The 21,272-nt window shown below is 43.5% G+C and overlaps 1 protein-coding gene across 1 annotated transcript in view; it reads right to left on the reverse strand.

Annotated features, from left to right (window-relative positions):
- Positions 1–1,283: 1,283 nt before the first annotated feature.
- The window catches only part of anos1 (anosmin 1), a 44,397-nt gene continuing 24,408 nt past the window's right edge, over positions 1,284–21,272 (reverse strand). Inside the window, exons 5-14 of the mRNA XM_080477853.1 lie at positions 19,258–19,442; positions 18,762–18,891; positions 16,126–16,331; positions 13,441–13,585; positions 12,326–12,472; positions 8,095–8,183; positions 6,782–6,953; positions 6,074–6,294; positions 5,223–5,364; positions 1,284–2,474 (exon numbers count right to left, since the gene is read on the reverse strand). Of these exons, the coding sequence (XP_080333979.1) occupies positions 2,416–2,474; positions 5,223–5,364; positions 6,074–6,294; positions 6,782–6,953; positions 8,095–8,183; positions 12,326–12,472; positions 13,441–13,585; positions 16,126–16,331; positions 18,762–18,891; positions 19,258–19,442 (1,496 nt within the window). The 3' untranslated portion in view covers positions 1,284–2,415. The remainder of the gene's footprint in view (positions 2,475–5,222; positions 5,365–6,073; positions 6,295–6,781; positions 6,954–8,094; positions 8,184–12,325; positions 12,473–13,440; positions 13,586–16,125; positions 16,332–18,761; positions 18,892–19,257; positions 19,443–21,272) is intronic.

A 21,272-nucleotide genomic window follows, 5' to 3' on the forward strand; every position in this document is an offset into this window, starting at 1 on the left:
AGTGCGCACAGACCAAGGAACTAATCTCCTGTGACATAATAGAACTGTACATAAACAACAACCCTGAGAAGTGAGTGGCGAAGCATTGACTGGCTGAAGAGGCATGAGTGTGTGAAGACAAGAGCTCAGGATGATTTGTCGCTCGCCACAGAAAACGGTGACGAGAATGGGCTTCGACCACAGATTCAAACATCTGGACGTCTTTTCACAAGCATGCACATTAACGAAAAAAAAAAAAAACAAGCACATGCATAGACATAAATATGCAGCCGTCAAAGCCCCTTCTGCTCAGATACATAAAGTGTATGATTTCAGAATAAGCATAAACACATGCTCACATGCATGATCCTGAATGGAGGTTGATTAATCATAACAGCAGAATTGGAAAATGAGGCTTTGTTAGTGGCACATTCGGGTAATTTAAGCAGTCTGGGGAGAGTAATTGTCCTTTTATCGAATTAAGATGAATTATCGTGCAGCCCGAAGCAAAGACATGACTCACTGGTTATTTCTGAATGAGGATGTGTTTTATTACTTCTTCTTTTTTCTCATTTAAAATGATATTTAATTGCTCTCTCGCTCTCTCTCCCTCTCTCTTTTTTTTATAGGAAATACATGGGAAAAGTACTGGTGATCTCTAGTGTGCACGATGTTTGTCATGTGCCCAATCTGAAGGACATGTTGGTTTCACACAGCCACTTGAAAAGCAAACTTGCATCCCCGAATGCACCTAATACTCGGTAAAGAAAGAAAATGCTCCGAAACGCTGCGATCAAGATTCTGTAACTATCTGCTTAAAAGGCTTTCACTTCCACACACCAAGGGAAAACTTTGCCTGAGCTTTTAACAGAAATATCACACATACACAGCACATTAGTCCTCGCTCTCACAGTGTCACTTTTAGCTCTATTTTCTTGTAAACATTTCCTCTTTTCGTTTTTTTTTTTTTTTTTTATGAGGGTGGGAGACCGCTGAGCAGAAGTGGTATTTAATGCTTTTCAAACACACAAGTGCTCTGAGAAGCGGCGCATTATTGTTGACGAGTGCCCAACCTCACTGGAGCTGGCGAGCCCGCCGACCTGTTTATTTGGACTTGCGGAACACGTGTCTCCGGCTGCGGGACCCATCAGTGACTGTGCTGTACGCCGACTCTGCGAGGATGGATTTCACAGCCAAAATAAGCAACGGTTATTGCCAAATACTTGCGTACTGGAAGGAAAAGCACGTCTATCCACCCCTCACTGCAGCGCCAACCAAACAAGCAAACAAACAAACAGCAATGTGCTCAGGTTAAGGATTATTTTATTACTTAGCAGTTTGTACAGTTTCTACCATGGAAAAATAACATGTAACATAAGACTGTATTTACAATTCCATTTTTACAAAATGTCTTTACAAGATGTTTTTTTTGTTTGTTTTTTTTGCCAGTTCAAAAAAGTTGAGACTAAAACACACACGCACACAAAACAAAAAAACATTCACATTCACACACATCCAAACCCAAACTTTGTAATACACACATAAATAAATATAGACATTCACTGACTGTTCCACGACAAATATTTCTACAGCCAAGAACATGTACAATTCATCGTTTTTCCACACACGTAATAATTTCATTAATAAACATTACATACTTCCAATATATTTATGTGTTAATCTGTTAATGAAACGTTGCTAACATATCGAAAAGAAGTAACACAGACATCATTTCATGCCAACTGAACGCTAACGGTTGTCATGCAAAACCATTACAAGCTTACAATTTGAAGCAGGTAATTCATTTACAGTTCTAAAATCAAATGGGCTACATGCAACATACGAGGTGAAATATTCGGAGTTAGACAACAATGACTTTAGTTACATCCTCCATCAGTACTGACTGTGTGTGCCTAAGCGCCTCTTTCGTGGGTGACTCAAAAATAAATAAATGAAGTTCTACTTTTCTTTCTTCATGAATAAACACGTGTTTTACAGTTCTGGCCTTTCCTTGCGTTCGTGTTCAAAACATCCTCAGTCCACTTCCCAGAGAAAATGTGTCGCTTTTCAGATTTGACCGAATCAAACTAACTGTCTTTTTTTGTTGTGCACAATGACAGCTCGATCACAGTAATTCTGCTCGGGGGTGGGGGCGGGTGGGGGGCGGGGGGTGAGTCGGGAAGCTGTGTACTAACCAACGATAAATATGAGACCTTGCAGTATAAATTTGACTGCAAACCCGTCCGGTGAGAGGGGTTAAGAAGGAATAGCTGAGGTGTTGTGGAGCCTGGAGGAGATAGAGGGGGGGGGGGGGGTCAATTCATGGTCTGGTGCACTGTGTTTCTGTTTGGTTCCACACATTCCTCCGCTGACAGACAGGAGCGAGCAGAGGGCCACTGGTACTTCTCCCCGTTGGGTTCGCCTCAACTCGCAAACTCAGTGCCTCTCCACCGACGGCTTCTGGTGATGGGAGTGGTGCTGCCGCAGTCTGGGTCCTTGAAGACACACACACACAGTCAAAGAGATAAACGCCTGAGTTGGGTGTTAGATCTTAGTGGGAAAGCAGAGTGGATCACTCCCTTTATTCCCTCCCTTCATACTGATCAAAGCTCCTTCAACGGCAGACGAGGAGAAAAACAAATGTACTTGAATAAATAAATGTTAGTGACTCGCACGATATACATGCACTTCACAGTTTGGCTGCTTTTGTTTGTCTTGGTCTGTGGAATGTTTGCTCGCTGGAGCATTTTACTTCTTCTAAAAGTTACTATCAGTCTCTTCAATCAGATCCTGTAACCAGTCCGTTTTACTGAATCATAAAGATCTACAGCTTAAAAATAATATAAACCCAGATTATTTTCAACCGCTACTCTTTGACTTCCCACCTTCTGCTTTCATCACAAAACACACCTTGGTAATACTTGATAGGAATTCAATTCAATTCATATCACATCCTTTCTAATGCAAAACTAGTCACGTGTCACATATTGAACAAAGCCAGTTTTTTTACTTTATTTCATTTGGCTTTAAGCAAGTATATCCTTCAAATAAAACACTTTTCACAATAAGCAAGTTCAACAACAATTGTGTCAACAAACCTGAAACTCATAATTACTGGAAACTTTCGAAGTTAATTCAACCTTCGTGCCCGTGAAAGACTTGAAATGCACGAAGCATGAAAACGCTGACGTCTGAAGGTAAATTCTAATCAACAGGATAAAATGTTATGAATACAGTGAACATTACAAAGCATGTCCTCGGCTGACGATATAAGTATATAAAACAAATTCCTCCGGTTTGTGACTGTCTTTTGTTTGTAAAGAAACTCCCACCAACACACAAGAGGGTCGTAGAGGAGAGAATAAATCTGTTTGATGATTTTATAATGCCTCTAAATATTCAACGGTGTGCAGATGTGAAAAGACCACACAGTGATTAGTTTTAATTTCCAATCATAGCTGCACTGTCTCCTAATGTTATCCTGATCATTAACAGTATTATAACATTTAATATGTGTCACACTGACATCTGAGAGCTGAAGAAGTCAAACAATCTGAGGATCTTTAAATCTCGGAAACACACTTGTCATCTCCTCACCCAGGTTTCAAACTGATGTCATTTCCAGAGGACTGATGGGTGGAATGGTAAGAAGTAATCTTTTATCTTGCGGTCTGCTTCGTCTTAGGTTTGCAGCATAAGTCACCATGTTAATTTGGCCAAGTTAACATATTATACGCTTGCCATTCAAGTGAATGGATGGAGCTAAGAAAAGCTGCATCAACAATTCGAATGACACTGCACATAGAAGCAGCATCATTTCAGAATGTCTGCTTTAGGTTTACTGGGAATGTGACGGTAATCTCATGGTGTAAGACAACACTATTTGCTGTTTAGGTCATGCAGATGTCACTGAACAGATGTTTGACAGCTTTAAAGTCTTTAAAGGGGTCATATTATGTAAAAATTCACTTTCTGATGGATTTCCAACAGTAATATGCATCCCCATACCTGGGAATGACGCCCCAGAAGTAAAAAAAAATCTGTCATCTCTCATCTTGGCTTGTTTCATTTTATTTTTTTTTTTTTAAAGTGTGTTGCTCCAACAAGTGAATCAGAACTCAAACCCTATATCGTGTCATCGGGGGTTTAGCCAATCCCAATCAAGGTAGGCTCCTCTCTTTGACCCTCCCACAATTAGGCAGCTCTGCTCTGGCACATGGCACCACGAGAAGAAGTACTTCCTCCTCTTCCCAAGATGGGCATGCGTGGGTAAAGCCAGTCCAGCTCACAAAGACACAGACACATGCAGCTCATAAGATCAAATGGATGAAAATCAAGTAAAAGCTGCATTCGGGGCAATAAACTTTTAACGTTTTTGGACCAACAAGACCCATGTGAAATTGTTGAAAAGCTGTAAAAAAGGAGATCTTTAATCAAATACTCCACCCCTGCAGCCTACACAGCCAAACCTACCCCCCTTCCCCCCCACCGGCCCCGAAGCTTCACCCTGGACGAGCAGTGTCATCCATAATTCCCCAAAAATTGTTTGACATTTCAGAAAAGCTGGGTGTTTTCCAATTCCTATTCCATATTCCATACTGGAGACTTTTATTTATTGCAGTGACGTTAGAGTGGAATCTATTTTGTTATCCAGCTCTTGTCAAGAAGAATAAGCACAGTAACTAGAATGACAATTTGAAGCTTTGACTTAAGAGCTCAAGAAGAATGTGAGCTGACGTCAGAAACAGTAATGAAAAAAATGTCTCACAGAGGGTTTATTAGTCAAATTGCCCCCCCCCCCCCCCCCCCCCATCCCACTGTAATCACTAATAATGACACACTTCATCTCGTCCTCATCTTACCTCCCTGCAGGACCAAGCACTGGACTTGGGGGGGACAAAGCCCTTTCCATTGATGGCCCTCCCTATTGCTATTTCCCCCCAAACCCATCCGAAACTACTTACTACTAATATACGCATATGGTGCGTGTACTCAGGGTTCGTTCTAGTCTTTGCCTCTTTCTTTTTCATTCTGACCCTCGCCTTGGGTTATCCCTGTATGAACCAAACCAACGCTTCCCTTGGACAATGGACAGCCGCTTTGATTTGAATCCATCTGCTTTTGAGTCGTGTGTTTGCGTCCCGTGTCCTCACATCAGTATCACACATCATCACCTAAACTGAGCCCCTCGGCCGTGGGAGTTGTGTGACGAACCAATAGCCGGCAGTGACTTCAGTACTTACGATGTTGTATGACTGGTAATATGTTTGGGGTCTGGAAGGTCTTGACAGTGGCGGGACCCTCCCCACCAGTCGTAATGACTTGAACCTCCAGTCTGTAGTAGGTGGACGGCCGCAGATTTGACACCACGAGCAAGTTATGATCCTGCCAAAAGAGGGAGGGGAGCGGCGGAGAAGACACGCAATCAGCTGAAATACAACAGAGCACGCCTTTGCATTTGACAGAACTTTAATTTGAGTGAGCTGTAAAACAGGGGCGTGTGACTGTCTTTGCACAAGCCACAGACAAAAACAAAGACTTTGTTTTCATAAGGCTGTCTGCCTCTCTCTTCGCTGCCAGCTTGATAAAGTGTGCGGTGGGTGGTTTTATTTATAGACGAGCTCTAGAGGCTGGGAGGTGCAGATAGGCAGAACGTGTTGTTGATGGAGCAGATTATGTCAAAGAGCGGCTTTTTCAGAGCGTGCACGGAGGATGAAAGAGGGAAGACGTGAAGGCAGATGAAAAGGTAGGAGGAGGAGGAGAACTTGCAGCAGGACACAACACGGCCTCAGATCTATCCCAGTCTCTCTTTAGGTGCCTCTGCTTATCACAAGATTCATGCAAAGAGGCCACAACAGTGTTATCCTCAAATCACCGTCACCTCTGACAGCTGCCATAAAATGAAAAGCTCGAAGATAGAGAGTTTTATCCTGCTGCAGAGGATAAAAGGTTTCCTACTGTATGTGACAAAAAGAGATCCCCTGTGGTATGTAAAAAAAAAAAAACACAACCTTAAAAATGGCCTTTAGTGTGCTGCCGTTAAGGGAGTTGGCGCAGGGAAATCAAATCCTCTTTTACCGAAGAATCAACTTACTGGGGGCAGGATCTGGGACTGGGAGATGATGCTGTTTGGCAGGCTGTTTTGCCGACTTTCGGTGGTGATCTCAGCCCAGGTGACCTGGAAGCCTGTGATCCGCTGATGGGGAGCGACCCTTGACACTCGCCACAGGAAGTTGCCGGTGATGTTTCCCTCAGTGATGGAGAAGGAAGCCGTGAGGTTCTCGGGCTTCGCCAAAACCTTTGGAAGCCCCGGAGCTGTTGCGAGAAAGGTGGTATCAATACCAGTGGAGGCACAGCTTCACGTAATTGGGAAATACTTGATTTTTCTGTTCTTGCAGAGAGTCAGATGAGGAAACTGACACCACATCACATCTACACACTGAAATAAGAGGAAACACTCTTCATCGCTTTGCCAAAATGTTACAAAAAAAAACCTTGCATGTGCCCCTTGAACCACACAGTAATAATTGGCTTGTTATATTTCCTGGTGATTCATTTGTTTAAAAAAAAAAAATAAAAAAAATTTGACATTGACATGCTTCAGTTTTATGAGAATTTTGTGGCAGGATTTTCTTTTTTTAACTGGACATAGAGATGTTTGCTGCCAAGAATATCTCACAACCTGCATAGATTTTTATCCATCATCGTAATTATACTATGCTGGGGTATCTAATTACTGTGCTTGCACTGTTGTGGATCAATTCCAAACTGACCTCTGGGTGTCAAACAGCTGAACACTCACCTCCCTCCCCGGGGCAGGGGATGTGTTTGTGAGTCTTGCTCCGGATGGTGGCACAGGATGGGGTGAGGAAGGTGGTGCTCTCGTCCTTGGAGCGTCTCTTGGACTTCAGCATGTGAACGGTGACTTTGTACTTGCAGGAGAACAGCAGGCCCGGGAGGTTGATGTAGTTCTCCTGAGCAGAGAAACACATTATTCAGTCCTGATGACTTTGACGTGTCACCCAGGTCAGGTCCCATGGAGCTTCGGAGATAATTAAATACACGGTACTGGAGGAGATCGTGTTCCCGCTCAGGCTTCAGGAACATGCCCCACATTACAGAGCACTCACATGTTAGGGGTGATAGCCCCCAGTTCCCATATTCAGACTGCAATATAACGGCTTTCCATAGCTTCCAATTGGAGCATAAATACAAGATGAGTTTGAATGAGGAGAAACAGTGGAACCGTATTGATGTGTAATTTGCAATGAGAGCAGCGATAACGGCCATGTTAATGAATACTGTGCAGCAGTGATACACTTTACATTCGTTTTGAACTTGAATCATTTATTGATCTTAAGGAAAAAAAACGATTTTCTCATCTCTCTCTTCGAGGAAACAAAACAAAGAAAATCCAGCTGACTTGCCGATTCCGACCATGCAGTAATAGAGGGCTTACATTAATAGGCAGTCCCGTGGGTATGGGTGTGTGTATACTCTCTCTGATATGAAACAGCTTTGATTAAAAGTGAATGAGGCACTGCGCTCACATAAAAGCACCAGCCTGGAATCCTTTGTGGTAATCTATAGACATGGATGTATATTTCCTAGCAACCGCGGTGCTGCTTCCCTAAGAATGTGTTGATTGCCAGGTCTCTGCCGCCCCGTATCAGCCTGAGCCCAAACAGTTAACCTACCCCCACAAACCCAGACTCATGCACAGACACTATTGCGTCTGACAACAAAGCCCCGCGCAGTCGCACGGCTGGGGCCATTGGAGGTGAACGATCTCCCCCCCCCCCATTCCGGGAAACATTGTTTAAGTAAATGTGTTTTATTGGCCAACACACCACATGCCTGACCACACGACTGACTCATAATATTCAAAACAACAGCCAGTGATTTGCCCGGTGCAAATCCAATGCTACAGGGCTTCGGGTTCACTCGGTGGAGTTGTTTTCTTTAGCTGAGTTGTCCTTTCTAAGCATCAGACAAAAGGTTAGGCGCGTGCTTTGCATAGCACAGAGCTGCTGATCAAGTTGTAGCTCTGTGCACTGCTTTCTGCAAAGTGGACCCTGAGCTGGGAGTTGTATGCAACGGATGGTGGATACCAACCTGCGTGACGGATTTCTCTGGTCCCCGAGTTTCGTTATGGCTGCAGTACTCCGGCACCCACTGGACATGGTAGCGACTCACAGAGGGATCTGGAGACGAGGAAAAAGACGAATGATCGTACCGTTTGACTGGGGAGAAAAATACTGCTCAGATTTCTTGTGTGTGTGTGTGTGTGTTGTTTTTTTTCAATAAATGTAAATATACTCCATATGAGGGCCGCGCTGCAATTTAAGCTGAATTTGAAGTAGCAGTGCCAGACTTATATACATAAATCTATACAAGAACATACCTTTAATTCAAGCTTTGCACACAAAAAGCCGACATAATTTCGATTTGAAGTTATCACCACCAGGAACATTGTTACGTATGTTAAAATATGGGAAGATTTTAACTCCAGTGACACGTTTGACTTTCAACGGTGCTTTAAACATCAACTGCATTAGATGCAAAGCATGTACACCACTTTCTTTCACTGGCAGAGCCGGAAACCTTCCAGTTTAGCTATTTTCTTAACTATGCCTCTCTTTGTTGTAACAATGCTTCCTGGAGATGAATGTCATACCATTGCACAGCCGGATTACTTCCCTTTCAAATGAAGCCAAATGTTTTGGAGGAACGTGCTTTTGGGAGATGAACAGAAAAGCCGAGTGTGAGGGTGTTCCGCGCTTGGATAGTGGGGTCAAAGAGTAGAAAAGAAGTGGAGATCATATTGCTTAGTGCTGCTGCACTGATTAAAAAAAGAAACATCTTTCGGTGGAGACAGTGTGACGGTGAGGGGCGAAAAACAAGACCAGTCATCATCGGAGAACGTCGCAATGCAGAATGACATCTTAAAACTCAATAAGACTTTCACTTCCAACTGGTTACAAACTTTATCAATCAAATGAGAGTGAAACTAGGCAAAGCTTCATAGAGTTGTGACACTTCAAACCAGGGGGGCGTCGTGTCACATTCAGCCTCCTTTGATCACAGTCAGTCCAATGCATAGCCTCGCAATAACTACATTTGTTTTCCTTTTGTTTAAGTGCAAAGAAGCATGACCACCCTTTTCTTCACAAAACCTATTATGGACAAACTGAAACTGATCTTTTTTGCCATGATGATTTTCTTCAGGCTTATTTCTGTGCAAAAAAAAAAAGAAAGCTTTCACAGGCAGTGAGATTTCTGCAGCCTTCAGTGTGCAGCTTCTCAGAAACTCTCCCTCACAGTATAGATGCTAATGTAATCTTGCTGACAAAGAGGTAACTGGCTTTCACAGCAGCATCTTGCTGAAACTGGCTGTGCAGTTCTTGGTCTTACTGTTATACAAGGGCAGATAACCTATTCCAATGTTGGGTACAATACCCAGAAAAAGAAAATGAAATTTTCACAAAGAGTCCCATGTCTCCCAGTGATTTCCACCTGTGGTGTTGTATTAAGTCAAATATTATTAAAGCAGTGCAACTTATATAATGGACAACTACGTAACAGCAGTTACTTCGTCAAGAAAGTTCCACTTAATGTGGTCTTTATAATATTTACACATTACATTATCATGCTGCAGGATTAATTCAACCCTCTCTCTGGCCCCTTTTGGCAGTTTCTGCTTTAAACTATTTATTCACACCTCATAAGTACCAGCTGCAGCCATGCTTATAAAAAATAAAAAAATAAAAAATGTGTTGACAATGGTTCTGGAAATATTCTTACCAGCACAGGAAGGCACAAATGTTATTGAAAACAATCACCGCATCCATATATGGAGCAGAAACCACCATTACTGGTCCTGGCAACTGAAATGCGACAAGATTGCTGACCACCAAAAGCGGCCTATCTACGTGGGAATTTCTTTCTCCCTCTTTTCTTTTCTAAATTCGATGGGTTAACCCAAGAAGCCAAAACAATTCAGTTTAGTGTTCCCACGAGAAAAGTCTGAGGTTATTTTTACTACTTTATATAAGCCAGTGCAATGGGTTATTTAAGATTGTCAAAGTTCTGTGTCAATTACCTGTTAAGTAACTGGTAACAAGTAGCTGTAGCTTAGCTGGAACAGAGGTTTTAGCAGCTGATCTACTTTATGGTCCCAGAGCTTCTCTTCCACATACAAAATGTGCTGGAGGAGCACTCGCCAACTTGCTCCGAGAGTATTACTAAACATAAAAATGTGACTCTGTGGAAAAAATAAAATGTGCTGTCAAGTAAATGGGGTGTTTTTTAGTTTGTTAAACAAATGCAGCAGGGTAAAAAAATAAACAAACAAAAAAACTTGTGGGTGAAATTATACGTGAGTGGAGAATATAGAGTTTTGTTCCTTTGCTGCAGCATTAGTATGACATTAAAAGACAATCTGACCGGCTCAAGCGATTAACTGATTCACATCTCCCGGATTACAACACTCCAAATCTGATATCTCATATTAGCATTTCCACTTTTTCGGGTGCTCATGATAACACATACGTCTCGGGAAATAAACAGAAACCTAAAAGCCTTTTCTTTTTCGTCTTTATATTTGCTTATCATTTCTGAGCTTCCTGTTTTATAAAGCCTTTATTAAGCTGGTTGGCTCATTTCTGTGCGTTCACTTCAAGGCTGCGCATCCTCTCAGGCTTGGTCGCCCTGGACTCAGCAGCTCTGTGAAGTGCAGACTCAATCATCCAGGTTCACGTCATTACTGTACAGGAGCTTCTTGCACACTCATCAGCAGTGTTTATCAGCCCATCACCCTCGTCTTGTGTTACAAGATTTATTATTCATTCCACTGTGTGCAATACTTCGTTGATTAATAATTGAGTTGTGCTATGTTCACCCCTCGGCAGGGACCTGGCTTGTAGTGGGGAGATAAAAGGGGTCCTTTGAAGGCTTAGACACAGATCTGGCACTTGAAGCCCCTGAGCTCTTTGGAAGCAGAAGAGAGGAATTACAGGGAACCGGGAAATTGGGGAAAAAAATAAACAAGATATGCTTAGCCGAGTTTGACAGAGACGGGAAGTGCTATGTAAAACAAGAATTGGGACATGGAAATCAGGTAGAGAACAGAATCCTAGTGTTGTTCGATAAATCCAGACTGGAAGCGAGCCTCACAAGTCCCGCCACCGCTGCACTGCTGCCTATTGTCTGCAGTCAGACAGACAGCGATATTTTATCTGAGCTGGTGCACTGTACACTTCTCCTTCGTCTCCCGGAGACAACCCAGGGGCCGGGCTGCTTTGAATCACCGAGACAATGACTGAGAGTTTAATCATGGTTCAGTTAACCTGTCCCTTTCACTGTCACATAAACCAGATGTCCGGAGACTCCAGCTCTCCTGGCCATCTGCACGTCTACATGTTTACAGTAGTGGAACCCAGGTTGTTGGAGTCGAAGTCAGGGTCATCCCTCACTCTAATGAGTGGCACACACACACACACACACACACACACACACACACACACACACATACACACACACCGCAGACCAGGACCGCAAAAGGAGACACAGAAAGGGAAACTTGTCCAGGATTAACTCTACACTTGCAACATTGCGATTCCCCAGGCGGGCTTGATCCCCGTCAGCAACACTCAGCTTTCTGAGTCCAGGCCAGCCTCACTAACAGCTCCGGGCCAACTCTATCTACCCCTTCTCGCTCCTTCTCAGTCTGATTCAGCAGTTGGTGTCTCACCAGGCCTCTCCTTCAGCCAGGGTTTGCATTCTTGACTTCAAGATGTGGAGTTTGGCTTGGGCGATGACATATATTAGGAACATAACATAGACCAGTGAATGGGACTTGACAGGTTACCCTGAGAGCATGGCTTTCAAGGTTTCCATATTTTCACTTTGGTATTAACAGAAGGTTTTGGAGAATGGATGCTGCCGGGGCAGGCTATAGGCTTTAACCCCTTGCGGTGCAACAATCCAACAGCATGTCTGCTCCCCATGACATCAGGTCTTGTAAAACAAAATGCACCGCTTCGACACTGATGCAAGAATGAGAATCCATTAAATGCAGCTGTCAATAAATCCCATCGCAGGGCTCCGGCTCTGTGTATTTATGGTTCTCCACTAAACGGTGGCTCAGCTCGACCGGTCCGTGTGCAGGTTTACAGCATTTCGCTCGGCGCACACAAAGACACATTGTTCCATTCACACCATCGAATGTCACATTTCTCAAAGGAATCCTCAAAAGTTAATAAAAATCAATGATAACATTTTTCATACCGTACATTAGTTTTACTGTGACAGCCATAATGGCGTGTTATTCTGTAAGAGAGCTCACCTCCTCGGTTCTTCCAGTAGACGCGGACCTGCAGCTGGCCATCCTGGTAGAAGGGCGTGCCCACCTCGAGAGGGCCCGAAGGACGTTTGGCTAGGGTGGAACCGAGAGGGGATATCTCCTCCTTCTTTGACTTGAGTACTGATTTTGCTGAGAAGTGAAAGGAAAAAAATGTTTGCTGCTATTGCTCAGATATGACAGTTATTGTGAACGGTCCAACATGGTAACAGAAACACATAATAATTTCTGAGTAAGATCAGAGCAGCAAATAACGCAAAGAACAAAACGGTCACCATGAATTATTGTGCTTTAACTTGAAGCGTACACACACTGCAGGCACTTTCAAGGTTGGAGGTTCAACTTACTTTACAGCGACGCTTGCAGAAAAGAAAAAGAAAACACACATACACACACTCGGCCTGTGCTTCCTAAATAATCCTGAATACGAAAAGCTCCAAATGATTGCAGATGTGCTGTCATCATACCTTGGCCATTCATGCATTTTGCAATTCTCATGATGATTGTTTGCCTGGAGATTGTCAGCAATTTAGCTAAATTCAGCTCTTATGAAGAGCAAACAAACAAAAACAAAAGTGGATTCTGCTCAGCTGGTTCAGCCAATCTTGTATAGAACTGCAATCAGAAAGCCGCAGTTATGGCCAGCTTTTGTTTGACTTAGGGTTCTGTATGACCCTGCAAGGGACTCCAAATTTTGACCTTTCGTGCCAATTTGGTTGCCAGATAATCACAGTTACATCACCCTCTGAGTGTGTGGTTATTACTGATGGCTTCTACATAAACATGGCAACATTTCTATGAGCTACTATGAGGATATACTTGGGCAGGCTATTATTTCTTAACAAAACAGGATAGTTTTAATCCAATGTGGTGCATGATGATATTGCTGCATGAGGAAGTGGTTTGTCCTCTAAATGACACAAACATAAGGAGCCACATCAGGAAAATTAGGAAGCTCACCAAAAGTTTTTACTCAAAAATGGTACAGGCAGATTTCACTGACTGATTGACAAAGCCTCGCCAAAACTAAATCATCAATACTGAAAAAAAACCAACACAGGACTGTCAAAGCTGAAGGGACGGTGTGGTGAAATGGTTACCTGATTCATTATTCTGGTTGGTACTGAAGTGGAGGGAAGCTTTGGAGCTCTTCAGGCGCACCTGTCCCCAGTATGTGACAGCCTGCAGCTCCACAGTGTAACTGCTATTCTGTTGCAACCCCTCCAGCTCCACCCAGCTCTGGCCCTGTGACAGCAGAAAACACTTGCATGTTGGCATTTATACATTACCACACCGACACATGAGCCTCCTATTCAAAGCCCCCGTTACTGTACCAGCCATTGCTGCGGCTCAGCTCGGCCCCCGGCCAGCGCGGGCCTGTGGGAAAGCCCTGTTTATTGAGAACACATGTGGAGCTGAGGAACGGACGGTGGTGAAGAGATAGCCTTCGGGGCCTTATGAGAGAGCCGTGTTATCAGAGCCTCCCAGGGCTTCTTCGCTGTGTTTAACTTAGAGCATTCCTCCAGCAGCGTGAACTTGATGAGTTCTTGTTATTGACTATGCGTGTTTTGACATTCTTCGACCAGCAGGCCGCTTTCAAAGCCCCGAGGTGCCAAAGTGGAAACCAGTAGTACATGTGTCAATAGGTGTCTGGTGTCTCCCACCTCTATCTCCTCTGCACTACATCTGCAACGCATTTCCAAAGCTAATTCAGGAGAAGACTCCATAAAGGTGTGTGTGGACTGTCTAGACCAGGGTCTGCAACCTGCCGCTCTGGAGCCACATGTGGCTCCTCAGCTCCTCTGGGGCGGCTCCGTGAAGCTTTCAGAATATGGAATGCAAACAAACATTTGTTTTCGTCTTTATTGTATTTGCAGGCCACGCTGCTTTTCAAAAAGAAGAAGAAGAAGGAAAATGGGGAAAGAGATAAAAGGGAAAAAGTCAAAGAAAGAAAGAAGGAAAAAAGACAAAAAAAGGGAAGAAAAAAAATCAAAAGAAGAAAAATAAGGTAAAAAGAGAAAACATAACTGCTGGTATATCTGAAATTGTTCCAAACAAAAAATAGCTGAATAACTACAGAAGCTAAAGTAGCCAAGAAGTATAAAATAGTTAAAGCAGGAAAATCCATGGGAAAAAACCTTTAAAAATGGCCACAACAGTTAAAATGTAATAAAATATATCTAATCCGTACCTGTGACACTTAAACGCAACATGAGTACGACACAACATGAATGAGAGGAATCAAGACGGGTCGAATCAATAATCAATAATCATCCTTAAAACTAACAAACAAAACAATTCAAAAACAGGGCCACAATAAAACAAAACTGAAACCGAAAAAAATCGCTAAATTAAGTAAGAACATTTATTCCAAAAGAGCACAAGGAGACTACAATGGGGGAACGTAGTTTCAGCACATCAACACACAGTAATGTTTGGCGTAAACAGATGCTGTGACGACATTTTCTGTTGCTAAATTTGAAACCGGCATGGAAATATTACAGCACTGTGGCGCAATGGTTGTAAAGAAATCAGCGTCGCTGCAACAACCCACCGCAAGTTTGGCCGCGACAAGGAACACAGAAGGAGAATCAGGACTAATTAATGTAAACTTTATTAAAATTCACTGCGTGACAAAATAAATATAAATATATGCAATCTAAATATTTGTGAGTATGGCAATGTTTTTATGTTTAGTTTTTTTTCTTCTTTCAGATAATTTTATTTGGTGGAAAATTGTGAAATTGGCTATTTTGGCAATGAAGGTTGCAGACACTTGGTACAGGACCAGAATGTCCTTCTGCCGGAGTCTCTCATGTGGCCGTCACAGACACTTAGACACATGCCCTGTATGTGCAATTCTCTCACTTATTTCAAGAAGCCTTTTGCAAATCCTACAATTTTTAAACACCGAATGCATCCAGTTAGATGCATATGAGTGAATTTTGAGGACGATCGATGATTAATTCATACAAGCTTATGGACCCATTGCACCAGTTCAATCATGTTCTTTATTTCTACAGGAAAATAAAAAGTCTGTGAGTTTACGGATTTTCCAACTTGAGAATTGCATTGCTTATGTAACTAGTTTGTATGTTTCTTTGTGAGAGAAAGTAAGGCTTTTGTCAGTCACGTCAAATAAAAGGTTATAAACCCAGTTTTTCTGGCAGGAGCCAAGAGTTGTGAATATTCCAGTAAACTGCTTCGAGAAATAACACGGGCCTTGTTCACAGGAATCAGGGGACCCTCATTTAAGCACTATATTTATGTCACTATTACACGATGTTTCCTCAGGTTAGGAATTTTTAAGTACAGTTATGACACTCAATTTTTTTAAGCTACTGAGAATTGTGGTTGAAAAAAAATAAAAAATACTAATAAAAAACAACACCTCTGGAATAACTGCTTTACAATCAAAACCAAAGAAAGGGAAAATGAATGAGTACCTGAGCTTACTGGCTACAAACTGAGATTGTTCGGAAAAACAGTCCTGCAATGATTAATCGGCATAAACACGGCTATTCATCACACTTAATGTGTTTTCTTGAAAATCCTAACTATGTTTAACAGTTCTTTCATCAGTATAGGAAATGAAGTGCATGCTGTATCCATCTGTGTGTGACTGATAGCCTTGCAAGCACATACAAATAAATGCTACTCCTACGGCGTGGTTATCTTGTTTTCACTCCAGTCCTGCGTGCTTATTTAGAGAGACGTATTGAGGCTTGGAAAGCGGATAAAGAGAAGGAAAAGAACACATCACAAAGACGGCGTGAGAAGATTACCCCATTGGTGGTCTTTCTCCTTTTCTTCTTGGATGGCACCATGGACTTGGTGGGCACAGTCCAACTCCAGAACACTTTGTAATGATGGATGGGAATATCGGGCTCCTCTGGCAAGGTCCAGTTGAGTCGAGCAGTGACCGAGCCGTCTTCGCCCAGCGTCACATTGGTCACACGCAGACTGGCGGGACCGGGAGGGGCGGAGGGATCTGAAGACACAGCGACAACAAATGTGAGCATTTAGGGAGGAACATAACATAAAGAGCGTCTGCCTCTTGTCTGTGACAAATCTCAGGCCAGTACACTGCAGGTAGAGAGTTTTACAGGCCAGGACACCTTTCACCACTGCAGTCTGCATAGCAGCTGAGGAGGGACGGGACAAGTATGACACTGTGTAAAGTAATTAGTCCTCCTCTGACAATCTGCAATGAGATGTTATGACAGGTGTCATGTCACGTCTGTGACAGCGTTCTGCAGGGCCGTGAGCGTGGGTCGGGGGTTAACAAACACATGCTGCTCATGGAGGCTGGACACTCAACATTCCTCTGTGTGTGTGTGTGTGTGTATGTGTGTGTGTGTGTGTGTGTGTGTGTGTGTGTGTGTGTGTGTGTGTGTGTGTGTGTGTGTGTGTGTGTGTGTGTGTGTGTGTGTGTGTGTGTGTGTGTGTGTGTGTGTGTGTGTGTGTGTGTGTTGGTTCTGAACCTATCCATATGTGCTGTGACCCAGCCTACTGCTGGCTGCTGATGTCAGCCTGGTTGCAGGAGGACAGGGCAGGGCCACATGCCAGACACCAGACTACTGGGAATGATCCTGTAATGAGAAAATGATTCACGCCACAGTCCAGTTGGCTCTCGTCCTCTCCTCTGCCCTCTCCCACCTGAAACACATTTAATCCCATCCAAATACCAATTGGACACATGGGTTCACCATACCAGCTGATGTGGGCTGTGCAAGACAAATAAGCAGTCAGTTCCTACAAATTGCCCTAACAAAGTCGAGTAGTGCAAAATTGCATTCAGATGACTCAGCTGCACTGTGTAAATAACAACGGCATGACAGATCTGCCGGGAGTTCATCAAATCCATGACAGCGCTCATCAATCTATCAATGTTCTGGCTCTGATTGGCCTGATTGGAGATGGGTTTCCATCCATGCAGCAGGATTCTTTTCCCTCCTGGTGTCTGGCTCTGTCTGACAGCAGTCCAGATTGCTCTGGGGAGCAAATGTATGATGAAGGTTTGACAGGACGGGTCAACATGCTACCAAACACAAACATGCTCTGTATTTGGCACCAATTCTGGTTTCTGGCAGAACATAACAAGGTCATCTGCCGACACTTCACTCAGGAACGCCTTTGTGTATACGTGAATAAACGACATGCTCTACGTATTGAGAGCCAATCTGCAGTATATATTACATAAATCATAAAGTCATCCTCACAATGTAGACCCTGTGTGCTCAGGACATAACTGCCGGGCACATGGTTTTCTCTTTACACGCCAAACAAATGTTCACTATCTTGATTCGAATCAGATGAAATCTAGACACAATAATATATTTTCAAACCTGTAATTCCCAGGAACCGCAAAACAACTGTCCATAACAAATGCCATGTGCAGCACAAGGGGACTATTTAGAAAGTATAGTAATTGAGAGTGAAGCAGTAACACAGGATGCCATCGCAGCTTGTTCACTAATCTGTGGCTAAGATCTGAAATGCGCCTCAGTTACGTCACTTTCTCTGGGAGCAAGACAACACTTGCATTCATTTGAAACCTGCTATACACGGACTAATTCAGAGTTATTACATTTTATATGACTGTAAAGAGGGGAAACCCCTCCTTTGAAGACAGAACTGAGGATCCTCTTGTAGCACAGAAATGTGCCGACTCGGTTCCCTTTTCAGTTCTCGCAGCGGTCTGCTTGGCATCAGCATAAATTTTATGCTGTCCCCAGAGTGAATTCGTAGAAACTCTGGTGGGGAAGCCTGTAGTTACAAAAAAATTGTGGCTAACAAGGTACGTAAAATAATTTAGTGGTTTAATTTTGCAGTTGGGTTTTTGAAAGCATCAAAGCGGAGTAAAGACCATCCAACCTGTCAGAAGTGATTCATCTACATTTGGTTTCACCAATTACACTGCAGTCATAAACAATTGGCTGCTGTTTATTGAGTCATTGATTGAGTCACACCAGAAAAGGCGCACACACACACACACACACACACACACACACACACACACACACACACACACACACACACACACACACACACACACACACACACACACACACACACACACACACACACGAAGGGCCAGTCACTTGGTCAATAACGATTGTCGTACACTACCATAACATAAAAAGTGAAGATTAAAAAAAACAACCTTTCTTGAATAATTATTTCTTAGAATCAATAGTTAAGTACGCTTGGACGACATGTGAATATTTGTCGCATCAACATGCTCTTTGTGGCCATACAAGTCTTAAAACTCTTGCCCAGATTCCACCTGTTCGAAGGTCTTAACCAGAACAAATGGAGGGCAGCGACTGTCAAACAGGAACCTACACACAAAGCAAGGCCACACACTCACACCCACATGCATATGTGTGTGTACACACACACCCACACACACACAGACCTCTGGAGGAGCGGAAGTGTTTGCTGGGCGCTGTGAAGCCTCGGGTCCCGTGGACATTGACTGCTGCAACTCTGAACTGGTACCATCTGCTGGCTCTGATGTCAGCCAGTTGGATGCGCTCCTCTGCAGTCTGAGGGACAGATGGGGGGGGGGGAGAGAGAAAACCACAGGGGTCAGGGTTTACGCAGGGTCACAGCCCCATGTGAGTTTGCTGCCACATCAGTCATCTGCGTGTTTCTCTTTGCCAAAGTTTCAAAGACACTGCGACGGCGAGGAATGTGCAACCGTGTGCAACAGTCTGTCAGCCGGAGCACAGCTGCAGCATGTCGCATGCTGGGACATGTGAAACTGTACTTCAGCTGCGATTGAAGCCAATCTGATTAAAAAGAAACCTAAGAACACATCTGATTGGATTTGAAATGGGAAAAAAAAAAGGCTTAATAATGTCTTACATGCATTCCTTGATATTTTGCAAGTGTGGTGTACAGGTTTGTACCTGTGCCACTGTGTCCCACTCCGTGGCATCATCCTCACTGGGGTGGATGCCGTAGTTCCAGCGGCGCTGCACCACATAGAGGACGGGCTCCACAGAGATGTTGAACTTGGAAGACCAGCGAATCTCCAGCTGCCCTGACGGCTGCTCCAGGAACACCAGCTCCTTCCTTGGCTTCAGAGGGACTCCTAATAGTACAAAGCCAGGAAGTTGGTGCTGTGACAAAGTGTGGAACAATTCATCTGTTGCTTCACTCTTTTTTTGGGACAAATGTAAGTGGAAAGATGAATGTCATCATCAGAGCGAGACAGATACAGATTTGAAAAGGAGACATGACCTCATCGCAGTAGATTTAATGCATGCTGTGGGTCAACAGCATCATCTTTCTACCGTGACAGATTGTGATATTTCCTGTTTTCATAGCTGTACATCTCAGTGATGATACACGTAGTTTGCATCAAGGTATGCAAGATGGAAGACGTAAAATTTTTTGTCTCTCGTTTTTCTTTTTTTTCTCTTTTGAAACACACCTAAGACAAAAGTAACAGCATACATATCTGTACTGAAAGGTAATTTGCATCACTGATCTCTAAATTCAGCCTTTCAGGCAAAGTCGCTGTGGCCATGTGCAATAAATTTGAGATTTATTAAGTGCGGGACTGGGCCAAACACCGTGCCAAGTCAAACTGACTCTCTCCAGTGAATTTATTGCCTCTGAGACGTAGTGAGTTGTTGATTGAGCGTCGGGCACAGTGATAATGAGATGGAGATTGGAAAAGCAAGTTTGGTAGTACAGGAGAAGGCCGAACACATCCCACACTCCTCAATAAATCACCTAGCACTTCAGACCATTATGTTGGACCTCTAGTGCTGCCGAACGATCCGCTGCTGCCTCGCGTTTGTGAGCAGCATCACTGAAAGCTCAAGGAAACTGCCGCATGTCAGTGAACAACATAATCAAGAATGTGTTTTGTATGCATTTGAGCTCCTTATTTTTCCATTCAGCCTTCATACACGGCATGTAAAAATGACTGATCGAGTCACATCAAACTGTAGAAGGTGGAGGTGGATCCTGGAGCCACATGCATATAGAGCCTGCGCTTTGTTTTGGGTGTGTGTGCTATCAGGTTTTTGTTTTTGCCCACTAACAGCTGGGGGTCATTGTGCCGTGGTTTCACAGCTCTGCAGTGGAGCGTGTGCGTCCGTGCATGTGCGAGCAAATGTGTCGCGTTTCTTGCACAATGAGCAACACCGAGGTAACCACAGCATTCCTCCTCTCCCTCCGTCTCTGCTCATCTTCCCACAAAGTCACACAAGTACACACAGAAGCACGCACGTACCGAGATACGGAATGCACACGCCGCCGCCGCGCTCTTCGGTCATATGTGGGAGGATGAATGCACTTTTTCCCAGCCTGCTCCCTCCAAAGATAACTTCTAGGTCAGGTTTTGGTCCAAAAATCATAGAGCCTTCACTTTTCAATGCAGGCTTACTCCAAACCATGATGTCACGGCTGTCGAAGCATGATCCAGAGTGCAGCGTTCATTCATGTCTTAATCACACCAACAATTACACTCCAGGAATATAATTCTCAATACTCACGCACATACTGTCATAATGACTCCTCTAATTATAGGGTTTGAGCAAAAAACACAGCAGATTCTCTTTGCTGCACATTGACTTGCAATAAAGTGAGGATGCCTTATGGATTCAGGGATTGACTGACTGACTTGTTGTGACAGTGCAAACACGACTCGTACTAAATCTGATTTGATCTAATCTAATTCTGACACCCACATTTTTCTCACATTATGTTTCGGAGCGTTGCTCCTCTTTTGATCAGAAAACATGCAAAACAAGTTGAATGGCATCACGTGTGATGCCGCTTATTCCAAGGAGTGAAGAAGATGAGAGAACTGCCAACGTAAAAAAAATAAAGGCAATGGCGGCGTCTAATAAACTCCTTTTTTTTTTGTTTTTTTCCCATGTATGCGGAGCACGTTTGATCTCTGAGACTT

The sequence above is a fragment of the Lipophrys pholis genome, assembly GCF_963383615.2.
Source record: "Lipophrys pholis genome assembly, chromosome: 13".
In the NCBI taxonomy this organism is placed as follows: domain Eukaryota; kingdom Metazoa; phylum Chordata; class Actinopteri; order Blenniiformes; family Blenniidae; genus Lipophrys; species Lipophrys pholis.